The sequence below is a fragment of the Acromyrmex echinatior genome, chromosome 16, assembly GCF_024713525.1.
Source record: "Acromyrmex echinatior isolate Ae372 chromosome 16, ASM2471352v2, whole genome shotgun sequence".
Taxonomy (NCBI): Eukaryota; Metazoa; Arthropoda; class Insecta; order Hymenoptera; family Formicidae; genus Acromyrmex; species Acromyrmex echinatior.
In genome coordinates, this window is record NC_141867.1 from 2,016,907 (window position 1) to 2,031,725 (window position 14,819).

General features: G+C 30.7%; 3 protein-coding genes across 4 annotated transcripts; 1 reads left to right on the plus strand and 2 right to left on the minus strand.

Annotated features, from left to right (window-relative positions):
• Positions 1 to 3,843: 3,843 nt before the first annotated feature.
• On the minus strand, positions 3,844 to 9,607 carry CAHbeta (carbonic anhydrase beta). The gene is made up of 5 exons (XM_011050828.2): positions 9,056 to 9,607; positions 7,525 to 7,609; positions 6,791 to 6,978; positions 6,487 to 6,678; positions 3,844 to 6,404 (listed from the first exon to the last, which is right to left on the minus strand). Exons 1-5 carry the CDS (start codon positions 9,146 to 9,148, stop codon positions 6,195 to 6,197), a joined length of 768 nt encoding a protein of 255 aa, XP_011049130.1. The 5' UTR covers positions 9,149 to 9,607; the 3' UTR covers positions 3,844 to 6,194.
• A 94-nt stretch (positions 9,608 to 9,701) lies between these two features.
• Positions 9,702 to 12,895, minus strand: RagA-B (Ras-related GTP binding A/B). 2 transcript variants are annotated; one of them, XM_087414408.1, is made up of 7 exons: positions 12,708 to 12,895; positions 12,441 to 12,616; positions 12,219 to 12,318; positions 11,578 to 11,962; positions 11,306 to 11,521; positions 11,116 to 11,231; positions 9,702 to 10,638 (listed from the first exon to the last, which is right to left on the minus strand). In XM_087414408.1, the coding sequence occupies exons 2-7, from the start codon at positions 12,450 to 12,452 to the stop codon at positions 10,547 to 10,549; spliced, it is 921 nt and encodes a 306-aa protein (XP_087270534.1). In that variant the 5' UTR covers positions 12,453 to 12,616; positions 12,708 to 12,895; the 3' UTR covers positions 9,702 to 10,546. The 2 variants fall into 2 exon arrangements, with proteins under 2 accessions (XP_087270534.1, XP_087270533.1); XM_087414407.1 differs by having other exon boundaries at positions 12,696 to 12,895.
• A 140-nt stretch (positions 12,896 to 13,035) lies between these two features.
• On the plus strand, positions 13,036 to 14,585 carry LOC105142919 (V-type proton ATPase subunit e 2). The gene is made up of 4 exons (XM_011050826.2): positions 13,036 to 13,472; positions 13,734 to 13,781; positions 13,858 to 13,945; positions 14,127 to 14,585. The coding sequence occupies exons 1-4, from the start codon at positions 13,366 to 13,368 to the stop codon at positions 14,142 to 14,144; spliced, it is 261 nt and encodes an 86-aa protein (XP_011049128.1). The 5' UTR covers positions 13,036 to 13,365; the 3' UTR covers positions 14,145 to 14,585.
• The last annotated feature ends 234 nt before the right edge of the window (positions 14,586 to 14,819 follow it).

The window sequence follows — 14,819 nt, forward strand, 5'->3', positions numbered from 1 at the left end:
TTAAGAAGTGGGAATAAAAAACTAAGAAATATCGTAAATATAGTGCAGGACACAAATGGTCGATCTCATGACTTTATCGAAGATCTGATTACATATTCCTTAGTCCCTTGCAAAGATGTGTGCTATATGCATGCGTAACAAGCCGCAGTTTATGTGGAACTCACTTTTACTCAAGCGTGAAAACGAACACGCAAAGATTCACGTGGTGGACCGGGAAACAGTACATACCTTTTACAATTTTGGAACCACGCATTATATTAGTTTCTTTCGATTTTTATATCGATAGAATATATTTTATAATCTTTTACTAAAAAGGTTTGCGATAAAAATGCTTAAATATTTAATCAAATTTCATCATATCGTATGATAAGAGTAATTATTTTTTACAAGCCATGTCTTATCTGCTGTGTAATTTTCATATTTTTAATTCTTTATTACGTCGTGATCTACTGTGTTAAATATGCTTTTAGCTCATCTTCTCAAAGATTTATTTCGGGTTTAGGTTCCTACACTGAAAAAAAATAATGCTTTAACAACACTAGTTTAAATGAAAATGATTACTCTTATTATACGATATGATAAATTTTGATCGATACCTCATCTTTTGGCTGAACTTCTATTGTGTCTTGCTTTATTATTGTCTACCTTATCTATACTGCAAATCAAAAGATATTATTAAAAGTTGTTATTATTATTATTATTGAGTTATATTCTTTAATTTAATTTTAACTAAACATCGTTCCCATGCAGCTTAGTTTCTGAGGAAGTTTATAAAAATCCAAACGGATTATCCGACAGTTTATCACGCCTATTACATGTACATCTTTCGCGCGCACCTTTCACGTAACTCCGGACGGACATTAAACGACCTACCGAAGTATTCAACCCGCTAATTAATTACGTGAACGCAACGCGCCGTTCGTTAATTACTGCACGTCCGACCGTTTTCCAACGCTACGACGGAATAGCGTCACGACACAGGCATAAAGTTTCGGAAAGGTACGAGCGTAACGAAGTGGTAATGCCACTGCGCGCAGCGCAGTTATGCTTCAGCACGCACCACTGGCCGCGCACTCTTTTTCTCGGACGAGTGTAACGCGTAAGAAAAAAGAGATCGTGCAAAATCGTGACATCGTTCTCTTATCTTCTTATCCGTTTCGTCAATAAAACATAATTTCATGGAGAGAACCGCTGCACCGCTCGATAAGGCGGAGGACCGGCTCTGAAAATGAGCTCGATCAGTGCAACAGTGACTTTTGAAATCGTTCCAAACAAAAAAAAAAAGCATATTCATAATTCAGCATACTTTATCCTGGAGACGTTTCGGAAATTTCTTAAGAGCTTCGTTGAAGCTATATTGTATATAAAGAAATGTGGATCATATACGACAAACATAAATAATTTATTTTGAAGGACAAATTCAACGTTTTCTGAGAATGCTTTGGAGCATTTGATGAAACCAAGAAAGGAAGAATTTTACCAATTTATCAAAGAACGCTTCGAAATATAATGCGTATCCTATAATTACGAAGGAAATTAAAATCATCGCATAAATGATCCGGAACTTCTAACTGACGTCTAATTCTTTGGTCGTGTATATAATATTATGTATCGCGCGTGTTGCATCAACATATTGGTTAGTATGTCAGGTTATTTTGTAAATATAATTACATTAATAAAGTTAATCGATTGATTAATCGATTGATTTGTAAAATCGATCGATTACATTTTATAAATATAATGTCTTCTCTAGTAGGCATTACATTTATGAAATAATCGACATACTGACCAATATATTGATGCAATGTGAAGTACAGCTCTTTTTCACGTGTATCTGAATACACGTGTTATACCTGTGACAACTATTATTAATACAAACGTAATTAATACATCCGTATTTCAATCCGTGTAATTTTTAATACATAGATGTTCAAAACTATGATTTCTAACGTACATTTATAGGTCAATGCGATGCTACAAATGTTCTAAAGCGTTTTTTGACTGATTAATTCGTAAAATTTGTTCTTCTAATTGATCAATCAAACGCTTCAAAGCATTTATAGTGAGACATTTTGACCGCAGCCTTAAATTATGATAACTCTTGAAATTGATTAAGTGCTTCGAAACTTATCAAAGATTAAAAGCTTAATTTTGTTAATAAATTCTTTTTATTTTTTTATTCTTTGAATAATATAACATGAATTGTGAAAATTTGTTTTGTAAAATATAAATTATAAAATTATAAAAAAAGTCTGTTTTTTTTCACTTTTTCTTGTTTCATCAAAATCTTTGTTAAATTATTAAGAAAAAACATTTGGTCAGTTACATAAAGTAAAATAATTTCATACATGCATATATACGAAGAATTATTATTTTATGACTATCGATATACAAAGATATTTAGAGTGTAAATGCCATTTGCTTTTTGTGAATGCCACTTGAAGATGCCGAAATGTCTTTTTGTCCTTTATATTCTTGAAAACAAAGTCATGCCGAACATTGAAGAAAGAGAGAGAGAGAGAGAGAGAGAGAGAGAGAGAGAGAGAGAGAAGCGTATTTTGTCTGGATAATTTTTACTTGAAATTGCAACATTACATTAAACCCGACAGGCAATCATATATCATAACATTCTATTCTTCAGTAATAGATTGGTTACTTGTTTCTTTTCTATAGGGATAATAGGCAATTAGTTATACGTTAGATTTATTTGGCTATAATTTTAACTTCAATAATAGTACTCATTGAATAGTATTGAATGGCTATTTTCAATGTTTATTGACATTCTCTTAAAAATAGTAACTATAATTTCAAACGGTTTGAAAAAAGATCATACAGAGATTCTATTCTTTCAAGTATTTTTCTTTACTTTAAGTGCAACGTTATTTCTAACCGGCCTAACTAGACGATTCCGTTGGAAACTGGGAGAATTCTCTTCACTTTTACTGCGTAGCACACGGAAAAGTGCGAACACCGTTTTTCACGTGTGCTTACATAGCCGGGAGTCACAAGAACTCGGACTCGCGATCTCGCATCCACGCACGCATTTTACGGTATCTGGATCATTTCACCGCTTGTCTTATAGCAATCAGGAAGAATAACAATCAAACAATTTTTCATAGTGCTTATATCACACTTTGATTACTAATTTTATAACTAAATTTGCAAGTTGATAAATTTTATAAAACAAAAAAGAGGAAAAGAGGGAGAACGGAGAGAGAGAGAGAGAGAGAGAGAGAGAGAGAGAGAGAGCACATTTAATATATGCCAGAATGTGATGGTCTTTTTTAATTTATGTTTCGTATGATATTAAAAAGATCTCTTGTGCAAATATTTATATAAACTTGCAATATCAATTGCGAATGTTAACTTAACTGTAATTTCTCTCTCAGTACTAGAAACACAGATCTAAGATAAGTTGAGCTTAAAACGTTTTATAAACTTTTGAGATGATAAAAAAAATCCGATGTGGGCTCGGATTTGTTCTTGCATTAAAAAATTATGTTCGAATTTTATACTGCATTTATTTAAAACGTTCCCAAAAATGTACATCAATATAATGATGAGGCATTTGTAATTGTATATAAATTTACATTCAGCACTCGTCAAGAAGAGGATCTTAAAAACGCTCCGTAACTCTGATTTCTGCGACTTCTTTCGTTGTTTTGCTTTCTCTTTCAGAACTAGCATGCTCTAGTTCGTCCAGAGCGGTCCGTCTATCGGTGATTCTTTTGTCGTTGATTTGAGACTTTAATTCTTTTCTCGAGGCAATCGAGCCAAAATAATTTGTTGACTCCATTATAAAATTATAAAATCAGGAAGAAGGACCAAGAATAAATAACAAAGTTTACTTTCCATAATGCAAATATTTTATATATTTCGCCACATTAAATATCAAATAAGTAAGGAAAGGGCAATACGATCGAAGTTAAATCTCAGTGCCTAATAATATTTTTATGTGTTAATTCTAAATACATCTTTCAGTTATATAAACTGCATCGCTTACTGTCAGACTTAAAACGCAATTATAAACTAAAGCTGAATAACAATATCATAATTAAATTCGTCCATTTAATATAAAGATGCTAATACTGTAGAAAAAAGAATTTATTATGAAAAATAAATCTTAGCAAGAATGAAAATTATGCGGAAGAGCAATCTTCAAGAATCTTAATAAAAATATTTCTTGTAATAAGTTCACAGTGTCTTCAGATGCCAATGCTAAAATTAAAATAATCCCAGCAAACGTGATTAAAATTTTAATTCGTGAAAATGGATTGAATGAATTGAAATGAATTAAATCCGAGCTGACACTAGTTTAATATTCGAAAAAAAAAAACATTTATTTTTAAGGGTTATAAATTTTATTCCTAAGACATTTATACTAATTATATTTAAAATTAGCTACCTCAAATTGGTATTAAAAAACGCACTTTTGTGGAGATTCGAATATCTCAGATCTCTTGATTATGAATCTTCTACATGCTTCTACGTCACCGCTATACTACTTCTTTATTGGTAAATGTATTATTCATTCTTTATTTCAAATACAATCAGCTAAACTAGAAATTATATAAATATAATAAAGTAAACAATTTACTATGAGACAACATTGGGTAAGTGTCGGATAATCTAATCTCGCGCACGCCGTGATTAACCTAATATTCGGGCTGTGTTCGATTCGGTTTACGAGTTTACATCGATTATTCATTTTCAATCAAAGAGAAACAACAGAACATAGCTCAATTATTTTTATGTTACAACTTTTCTGAACTTAGTTGGATTAAAATGAAAAATTTCCTACTTATAATTTTGAATAATTTAAGTAGCATTTATGGTCCATTTTTAAATAAAAACTTTTTTTGATTTATTTTTTAATTTAACTGAATTAAAAAAACTGTACTTCCTATTCACAATTCTGAATTGAGTAATATTCATGATGCATAGAAAATGCTAATATTATTTTTAGATAGAAAGGCATAGAAATATGCTTTATGCAATTCCTAATAAATGAATAAAATACATTTAGGATTGAAAAGAAATCTATTTTAATTCATTTCAGTCCATTCTTGTTTACTGGGGTAATAAATAATCTCACACAATACAGAAGCTCCCCGGGAGCTCATAACATTTTTGCAGCTTTATTTAAGTTTCAAAAAGAACTCTTCAAGACCTCCTGTGTTTGCTTTTGAAAATTCTCTGAGAGCTTCATCATTTTGGTTCACATCCAGCAAACGAGAATGAATTGAAATGAATTGAAATGGATTCAGATTTTCAGAAATATTGATTCACAAATGTTAAAATAAATGCTTTTCCTGAATACATTTTTATTCATTTATAGGAATTACATGGAACATATCTCTATGCCTTTCAATCTAAAAATAATATTAGCTTTTTTTGTGCATTGTGAATACTGTTTAATTTAAAATTTTGAATAGGAAAATGCAATTTTTCAATCCAATTGCATCCAATTGAATCTAATTGAATCCAATTAAATAAAAAAAAATTTCAATCTATTTTTTTTTTTTAATCCATTGATTAGATAGGGAGTTCTCCGAGAATTACCGAGATTTCATCAAAAAACTCCCAGTCGACACAAACTGAAAGTAACATAATGTTATTATTATAATTTCGTACTCTACAATATAATGTAACGAACACATAATGACGTTATGTTATTATGCGCTTCAAGTCTGATAGTAAAGAAAAAGAAATTATACGGCGCATAATTTATATAATTGTAAAATGTATTTAAAATTTACGTATAAAAATATTATTAACCATCTCAGATTTAGCCTCGATCTTATATTGACTTTTTCTTATTTATTTGATTTATTCATACAGAATTTAGATTAACTTATTATTAACTAGTATATTAAATAAATTGTAAATATATTATATGTATATGTATATAAAAATAGATATATAATTATATAATAAATTAAAGAATGTATTTTCTGCTAAGAAATCTAAACATATCTGAAGTTTGACAAAACACATATTGTTTGCTCTGCAACAGTGATAACTAATAAAGATTAACTTATTATCAGTAGCAAGTCTTCTCAAAGGTACATAAATGGAATTTAAATCTTTCAAAGTTTAGTATGCAAAAATAGACGATTATTTTACGCGGGCTTGTATGTTTCTGATGACGTTCCGTATGGATTATAATATGCAATTATCTGGAAAAAGGATTTCTAGGAGTAATATTTATTAATTTCTTTAAGCAAAAGCTGCTCCGTTGTTTCGTTTATCTCTATGAATCTCTTGTTGGCTCGACTAAAATAATAAATATCGCCGGTATAAATGTCGAACCATAGCGCGTGGATGTGCAAATCGTGCCTTTCCAGACGCTTCTTTAGGAATCCGTACGACGAGATATTTTGGAGTTGCTGCAACGTATTGATCTACAACAAAACAAGTTCCACAAATGTAACGAGATAGATAATCGGCTATTCTCGTAGCGTCCTGTTTGATCTGTGTACTGACTTGCGACAGCTTATCTTCAATGGCGAATTTATCCTCCGGATCGATGTAGGCGACAAATTTTCGTAATGACATCTCGCCCTGGAAGAGAATCGGCTCATGAAAACCGGTGATTTCGAGATGCTGAAACTTCGTTAAGCTGCTGCTGGCGTGCGCACACAGCCATGCTTTCAGCGGTGACATTCTTCTGCTCGCCTAAAATTCGGATGGCATTATCGCGCGATTACGAAAATGTGCGAAAATGAGACATGAGAAGAAAAAGAATTTGTCGACGAATTTTTAATCGGGAAACGCAAGGAAAACGCACTTGAGACGCGAACTCCTTGTCCCGTAAAGCGTAGAGTAGATTCATCGCCTTGCAATCGCTATGGCCGCAGACTATAATGTGCCTTATATTGTTCACCACACATCCAAGTTCCAATGCTGCCGCCTCGCACATAGTAAATTCGTCCACAAAGTGATGCGAGTGCGGAATGATATTACCGGGATTTCGGACTGAAAAGGTAAACTCTGTGTTAGACCGTCTGATACATTTTATATATTTCGATTTTTGATCGTTTTTTCATGGATGAAGAAAAATTTGGAAACCACATGTATTCGTGAATACATTCAACTATATATATATTCCGAAAAGTATCAAAATTCTTGCGATATTTTCAAAATCATTTTATTATAAATATATAAAAGAAGATATATGTATATAACATATATAATGTATATAAATATAATACACGTAAAAATAATATTCATAAAAAACGCAAAATTTAATAAAAAAATAATTTCCGAAAAAAGAAAATGTTAATTTGGATATATTATATAGTTCTCGTGGCTCCTTTGATTTAAATAAAATTTTGATAAAGAATAAATATATGATTAAGATTGTAATGAATAAATATCGTATACTATAATTATCTCATCAGAGGATCTCTGATATTGTAAGAAGCATAGAAAAGAAAATACGCTGCGATAGAATCAGAAAAATTAGAGAATGAACTAGCAAGTTACATGCGATCGCGATAATGCTACTGTAATAGATCGTACCGACAAACATGTCTCCAATGTTCGTTTCCGTAAATCTAGTTGGAATCATCCGGGAGTCCATGCAGGTAAAAAACACTGCCTTTGGCTGTGATAGGAAGTAACAACAGACATCAAATTACAGGCTGTGCTAGCAAAGTTATAAATATGCGACATGGGTGAAGATATTTAAGTAATATATATATATTTTTTTTTCAATATATTCGACTTTAGTCTATTCGAATTTTATTAAATAAATAAACAAATAATATAATTATTTATTTATTAATCTGTTAAAAAATAATATGAAGATTTTAATAATTATTTTTTCCTTAGATTTTTGGATATGTTTTTATATTTCAAAAATAGTAGAAAGAATATACAAGATTATACATAAAATAAGATTCTTATTGATTATACAATGTATCCAACTTCAGTTTCAAAATCCTTGTAGTACGAATAAGGCATCCCTTTCCTAGATTCCTGAATATTCTTTATTTTTATTTTTAAAAACAGAAAGGTAAATATAGAAATATATATTTTTTTATTATATTTAAAAATTAAATATTCTACATATATTTTATTATAGATGAAAAAATACAATAATGCACTTTTAGCATCTCGCTAAAGTATCATAACCTACATTACCTGCATTACCAAAGAAATACATACTATAGTAAAAGCAGAATTCACTAATCAAGATATATCCTACAGTCGGTATACATATATTCTTGCGATATTTTAAAAATCATTTTATTATAAATATATAAAAGAAGACATATGTATATAACATATATAATATACATAAATATAATACACATAAAAATGATATTCATAAAAAACGCAAAATTTAATAAAAAAGTAATTTCTGAAAAAAGAAAATATTAATTTCTAATATATTATATAATTCTATATATTATATAATTCTCGTGGCTCTCTTGATTTAAATAAAATTTTGATAAAGAATAAATATATGATTAAGAAATCATGATATAACATTACCAAAGAAATACATACTATAATAAAAGCAGAATCTACTAATCGAGATATATCCTACAGTCGGTATACATATATTCTATATAATCTACGTTCGGTATTATCAATAAAATAATTGTGATAAAAGCAGAGAAGAAAACAGACATTTTCCTAACATAACAATGTAAGGTAATAAATCTATATAGAATAACTTTATTGGTAAAAACATAACATTCCCCATATTATATATAGGTCAGTAAGATAAACATGGATAAATATTTTGCTGTCATTAGATACGAGTACTCTAATCAATTATTGGTCAATCAATAATTCGATGTCATGCTTCAAGCCATTACATTTAAAATAAGTGATCTTATTAATTAAGTCGTATTTAATAATGTGTGTGGAGAGAAAAAAAGAGTTGCGAAAGAATATTTTTTACGGCCCACTACCACTTGCTCCGAGATAGTATCAACAAAACGCACGTGAACTACACTCGACGTGGCAGTGCAAATGTACCTATATATCTATCTATCGAAAAAATCGTCACGCGAGATTTTTTTTCTATCATGCGACATACCTCGGGATGATCTTTAACTTGTTGGAATTGCTTCACCATGCCTTCCCGGTGACACTTTCTGTACTTCATGATCCCCTTCAGTATTTTATCCATTACGACATTCGAGTAGTAACTATAAAATGAACTATCAGAAACTTATTTTCCTAATGTGAAGAGCAATGACAGCACACAATTCCGCCATTTAGCAACTCAACGGCGGGAAATTTAACTTCACTCTGATTTATCATAAAACAAATAAACATTTTTTTTTTCAATTCAAAAATGTTTCGACTTTATAAAATATAGTAACGATATAATCTTCTTACGGACTCTCCCAAATTCAACAACAAAAAATCCAAAAAAAATCAGAGCGAATGAGAGTCAGCGTGATAGTTAATACGCAATCTTAAATCTTTATTCCAAAAAATAGAAAATAGTACGTTTCAGTTCACTTTGGAATCATCCTCAGCAATACAATTTCAAAATATCAATTTCATGTCCAAGAAAAAATCACCATTAGATTAGAATTTGATTAGTTTTTGATTATTCTAAAAGTTTTTAAGTCAGGTGATTTTAAATTTATTTTATATTTTTAGCTTATTTCATCGGAAATATTTCTATCAATTTTATAATTTTAAATATGTTCATTCATGGAAGAAATATAAGCTTACTTGTAGTTATAATTTATTTGCATATTTAAAAAATACATCCTAGTTTTAAATTGTTATATCTTTGAGGATTGTAAACATATAAACACATTGTAAATTTTTTTCTTACCAAATTGACGTTAAGTGTTTATCTTTTACAATATGATATTCCGATGCAGCATAGATTGCACATCCACTTAAAAGTTCTTTTTATGTTTGAGGACGATCTTCAATAAGGAAATCAATCAGTGAACACATAATTAAAATATATCGCGATTATACATCGATTATTTTCAGAACTTTTCTATTGTCGTGATTCAATTACGAGAATAGAAGCTCTTAAATGGATACTCAGTCTTGCATTGTTATATCATAATATCATGCAGATATAGAACAAACATATAGTTGTATGATTAATTATAATTAATTATTAATTAATTAACATTCGTTAGATGCTAATGAGACATGTTTCGAATCATAAATGATTATTGAATTGAAGAATAAAAAATAATTCTTAATGCAAGAGAATCGTGAATATGGAAACTATTTTACGTCGATAAATGGCAGATGCATTATGAAAGATGTATCATATCCGCGTGTAACATGTGAGATGAATTCATATCAATAGAATCCTAATATATGGCCTGAAGTACAGTGATAATCGTCAGCCTCTTTCGGATACGTCGAGTATATACTTATTTTGTCATAAACGCTCACATTGAAGAAGCCATACATTGAAGTAACCCGATCTCAACAATCGTATCTCCGCAATGGCGCATTATCTAATAAGATACGCGATTCCAGAAATTCAGCAATTATTAATAGGATGGACCCGGGTGACAAGGCGCCTGGGTCGCGCCGACTTCTATCTAGTCAACGCCGAACTCTGACTGGCACGTTCCAACTTTTCAAAATGCTTTCGCGCGTTGCGTATGTTGATTAACGTCGCTGCGGATGCTGAAAGAAAACGCGCGTTTTAATAAACTTCAATATCAGGAAACACAGTAATGCCTTGAGTGTCAAGTGCTCGATTATATTTTATACAGGACATGTATTTGAAATACTTTTATTTAAAATACAGTATTTGGAAGACAAGTATATTTTGTATTTCAGCGGAGCACATAAAAGTATTACGTATTTTGTATTTAAAATGGAAAGAGTGACAGTTTTTTGTATTTTGTAATAAAATTGATCTTAGTATTTGAAATATAAAATATAAAATACAAAATACTTTCAATCTTTCATTATTGATACTGAAATATAAAATATAAAATACTTTTATATGCTTCCATAAAATACAAATACAAAATAAAATTATATACAAATATAGTTTTTCAAATACATACTCAGCTGTGTTAAATATATTTAAAAAAAAAATACATATATATAATCGATATTGGATTTGAATTGTGTACAAATACTTGAAATACTTACGTATAGTTGGATCGGACATGATAACCATGACGTATGTATTTGAGGTAAATATGTCGATAAAGGCCGCAAAATTGGTATTTCTAACTTCCATACTTTGAAATTGTGCCGCTAACTTACTGCAAAATTAATAAAAACTGCAAACGTTGCATCTTTTTCTTGTCAGTTTTTTTTTTACATGATTCATGCTTACCTACAACTCAATTTGAATTGCTTTATTATGTTGGAAACTTTTTCAAATCGATGAACGTCTCTGTGAAACTGCCGTTGACAATGACTTATTACTAGAAAGGTCGCTCTTTCAAACAAAAGCACTTCATCTGCGTCAATAATATTAGCAAACTGGTTCAAGCTTTGTTCAAGTTCCTTCACATTGGGAATCAGCATATATACAATGGATGACCATGCTCTACAATAATAAAGATTTATTTGTCTGCTTTAATTATGTTCTTATCTGATATATACCTGTATAAAGTTTCATCCCATATGCTAGTTCTGAAGCAAGTGCACTCTAAAGGTAAACTCAGTCTTTTCAAATCTTCCTCTCTTTCCCTGAATATATAATCGCGTTGGTCCTCTTGCACAAGATCCATTTTATGAACTAGGCAAAATATCTTCGCCTCTGGGCTATTCTGCAGTATTGCTTCTAAACAGCTCTGATAATAATGCATATCTTTGTCCAGCTCTCTCGATTCCACATCAAAGACATAAATCAACACCTCTACATTTCTAAATATGTTATCACGTTGCGATGCAAAATAATTCTCCATGAATGCCTCCTGTCCTCCGCAATCCCACAAATTCAAAACCAAATTGCCGAGAAAACGAACATGGGAGTGTTCTACGTCAACTGTAATAAATTACATTATATTAGTCCTCCTTTAAACTGGCAATCTGTTCTTAATTCAAGAGCATCTTAAGGAAATTAATGTTTAAGATGGTATTAGTATCTTAAAATATTAATATAGCTGGTTAATTTATTTAAATTGATGTATTCGAATCGATCACAAAACTGTATTAGCATCTTAAGATATTACTTAAGACAGTCATCTTGAAATAAAAACGGATTATGAATACTTAGGACTATTAGCATAAGTTTAGCTTACTCGTTGCTCCTAGACGATGGGTATCGCGAGCAATATAATTGGCAAAAATAATACTGCGCATACTCGTTTTTCCAGACCCACTCTTGCCCATTAATAGTACCTGAAATAAAAATGATACATATTTTGTCTCAGAACAAAGACGTGTCTCCATAAGAAAGAAGACTTATGCAAAACAAAAAATGCAATTCCATGCATTTGCATAATGTAAGAAGAAAAGTTTACCTTTTTCTTCATCGTGAATGGATAATGTTTATTCGTTTCAATAAATCCTTCTGTAAAAAGAAGTTGCTGGCTGATCTCCGCTGGTCTTCCAAATGTCTTGGCTTATCAATTGTTCTCCGCCCTAGAGCAAGGATCGCACGCGGCAGTACACTCAACCTGCGGCTGCCTATCACCAACTGTCGCATCAAAACACGCAATGTGATTATATGTTACATATATTACACGTTGCGTCTCGAAGTAACGTCATCAACCCACATGGAAACGTACTCTCACGTCTCTCAGCGCAGAAGCGTGTAAAAATCAGCTACTGACGCCAACTTCAGATCGTTGGCCATGTCACTCACTAACAAGAAACGGTATCGCGCTAATTCAAACCACATTCGATTACCAATGTTCATTAATTTTTACGCACTTCCGGAATCTAGATTTTTTTAGGGACTTTTTAGATATACGTCATGACAGCTGTGGAATGCTGTCAAATCAGCTGTTTTGCGACGTCGCCCTTCTCCCACTTTTCTCTACAATCATAATGCATGAATATACGTAGATACGAATGTTGTATATCCGAAACATCCGGGACAACTTCATGCGATAGATTTGTTCATTGCAGCAATAATCGAAATATTTTTGCAGTTGTACTGTATTATATTTCCTCCGTTTATAATAAAATAGACATTCAATTAGATATTAAAAAGAAAAAAAGAGAAGTAGCGTAACGAACAGATTCATTCACGGCACCGAGTGTAATCGAGTGCCGTACTTACCTTCTTCGCAGGTTCTTCGGTCAATCGATGTGTCACGTGAATAGTACAAAGAATCTCTCATGTGATCCTTTCGATACCTGTAAATAACTCATACGAAATACGGTCGCTGGCTCCGTGTTCGTTTGCTGCTTTTCGGAGGAACGTGATCAGATAGAAAAAAAATGGGCGCATCTGCAATACCCGTGATAGCCTTCACGCTTCTCTGGGGCGCCGTGGTATTTCTAGGAGTAGCTCTACCACTTTTCGTTCCAAAGGGACCAAATCGTGGGTAAATATCTCTCTCGACGTTCTTTTTTGCTTTACATTCTCATTCCATTAAATTCGCATCTGTACATAGATCTCTTGAAACAGACAATTTCCTCTTGTATAAACATTTCTTCTCACAATGTTATAGCTTGTAAAATAATAACTGCATTTGATCTAATTTTCCTTGAACATTTTGGTTAACAGAGATATTTTAAAGATATAAATCGATATCTGCTCAAGTTAACTATATTCGTCAAACTTTAATTTATATTGACATTTATAGGATATTGCAAGTTCTCCTGGTATTAACAGGCTTTACATGCTGGCTATTGTAAGTATATTTTTACGGCATCTTGATGTTTTAGTTATACATTTGTAATTTATACGTAAATAAAATTATCTTATAGCTGGCTATGTTGCTATATGGCACAGATGAATCCATTGATTGGGCCAAAGTTGAATAGTAAGATCATACTAGTTATGGCTCGAGAATGGGTAAGTCAAAAACATCGAAGATTAGATAATTCTGATAATTCATATTATATATGTATGAATTGTATTAAAATCAATTGATTGAATTATCTTGTTATTTCATGGTTAAAAATATTGCGGAAATGTATAAATAATTTATATTTAAATATTATTCATAAGTTAAATACACATTATTTTGTTACAGGGTAATCCTGTTGATTAATGAACATTCCACCATTCACGAAATTTTTTATTTCAAATGTATACGTTCATTCTCCGACATTATTTTCAATGAAAATATATATACTCGAGCAAAACGCAGAAGTCATAAATACATCATCATGATCTTATTTGTTACTTATAAGTTCATTTTTAAGTTGACGTTTGTACAGCATCATGATGATGTTCTATGACATTATTATGCCTTTATTGTGGCTTTGTGTACTACCTAGATAATTAGGAATATATAAATTTATGAAGATGAAATGCCAGTATGTCTTAATAATTCCTATAAATGAAATGAACAGTTCAGTTGTAATTATACATTAATTTAATTTGTATATAAAATATCTATCGCAATTACTTAGAAATGTGTAAGAATTTTAATGTAATGATTACTTGAAAAAATTATTGTTGGAAAAATAAAATCATGATCTTAATTGTATACATCTTTATATCTCATCTCATTTAAACTTATTCTATTGTCAAGTTTATTTTTCTCCTACGAAAGTATTGATATGAAAAAATAAGAATAAAAAATTAAAAAAGAATATATTCGTAAAATTATTATTTTTACAGATAATATAATCTTTTTAATTTTTAAATTTGTGATACTGAAGATGACCTAAGAATGACTTAAGGAAACGAAATGTTTATTGTTACTGTAGGATGCGAATTT

What these genes read in the sequence shown, in the direction of transcription:
- LOC105142919 (XM_011050826.2), top strand. Translation starts at nt 13,366, where the DNA reads ATGGGCGCATCTGCAATACCCGTGATAGCCTTCACGCTTCTCTGGGGC. An exon ending in CCAAAGGGACCAAATCGTGG is followed by an intron (nt 13,473 to 13,733) that starts GTAAATATCTCT and finishes TGACATTTATAG; the next exon opens with GATATTGCAAGTTCTCCTGG. An exon ending in GGCTTTACATGCTGGCTATT is followed by an intron (nt 13,782 to 13,857) that starts GTAAGTATATTT and finishes ATTATCTTATAG; the next exon opens with CTGGCTATGTTGCTATATGG.
- CAHbeta (XM_011050828.2), bottom strand. Translation starts at nt 9,148, where the DNA reads ATGGATAAAATACTGAAGGGGATCATGAAGTACAGAAAGTGTCACCGG. An exon ending in AAGTTAAAGATCATCCCGAG is followed by an intron (nt 7,610 to 9,055) that starts GTATGTCGCATG and finishes TTCCTATCACAG; the next exon opens with CCAAAGGCAGTGTTTTTTAC. An exon ending in TTGAAGATAAGCTGTCGCAA is followed by an intron (nt 6,405 to 6,486) that starts GTCAGTACACAG and finishes GTTTTGTTGTAG; the next exon opens with ATCAATACGTTGCAGCAACT.
- RagA-B (XM_087414408.1), bottom strand. An exon ending in CCATCGTCTAGGAGCAACGA is followed by an intron (nt 11,963 to 12,218) that starts GTAAGCTAAACT and finishes AATTTATTACAG; the next exon opens with TTGACGTAGAACACTCCCAT. An exon ending in CAATTCAAATTGAGTTGTAG is followed by an intron (nt 11,232 to 11,305) that starts GTAAGCATGAAT and finishes TTAATTTTGCAG; the next exon opens with TAAGTTAGCGGCACAATTTC.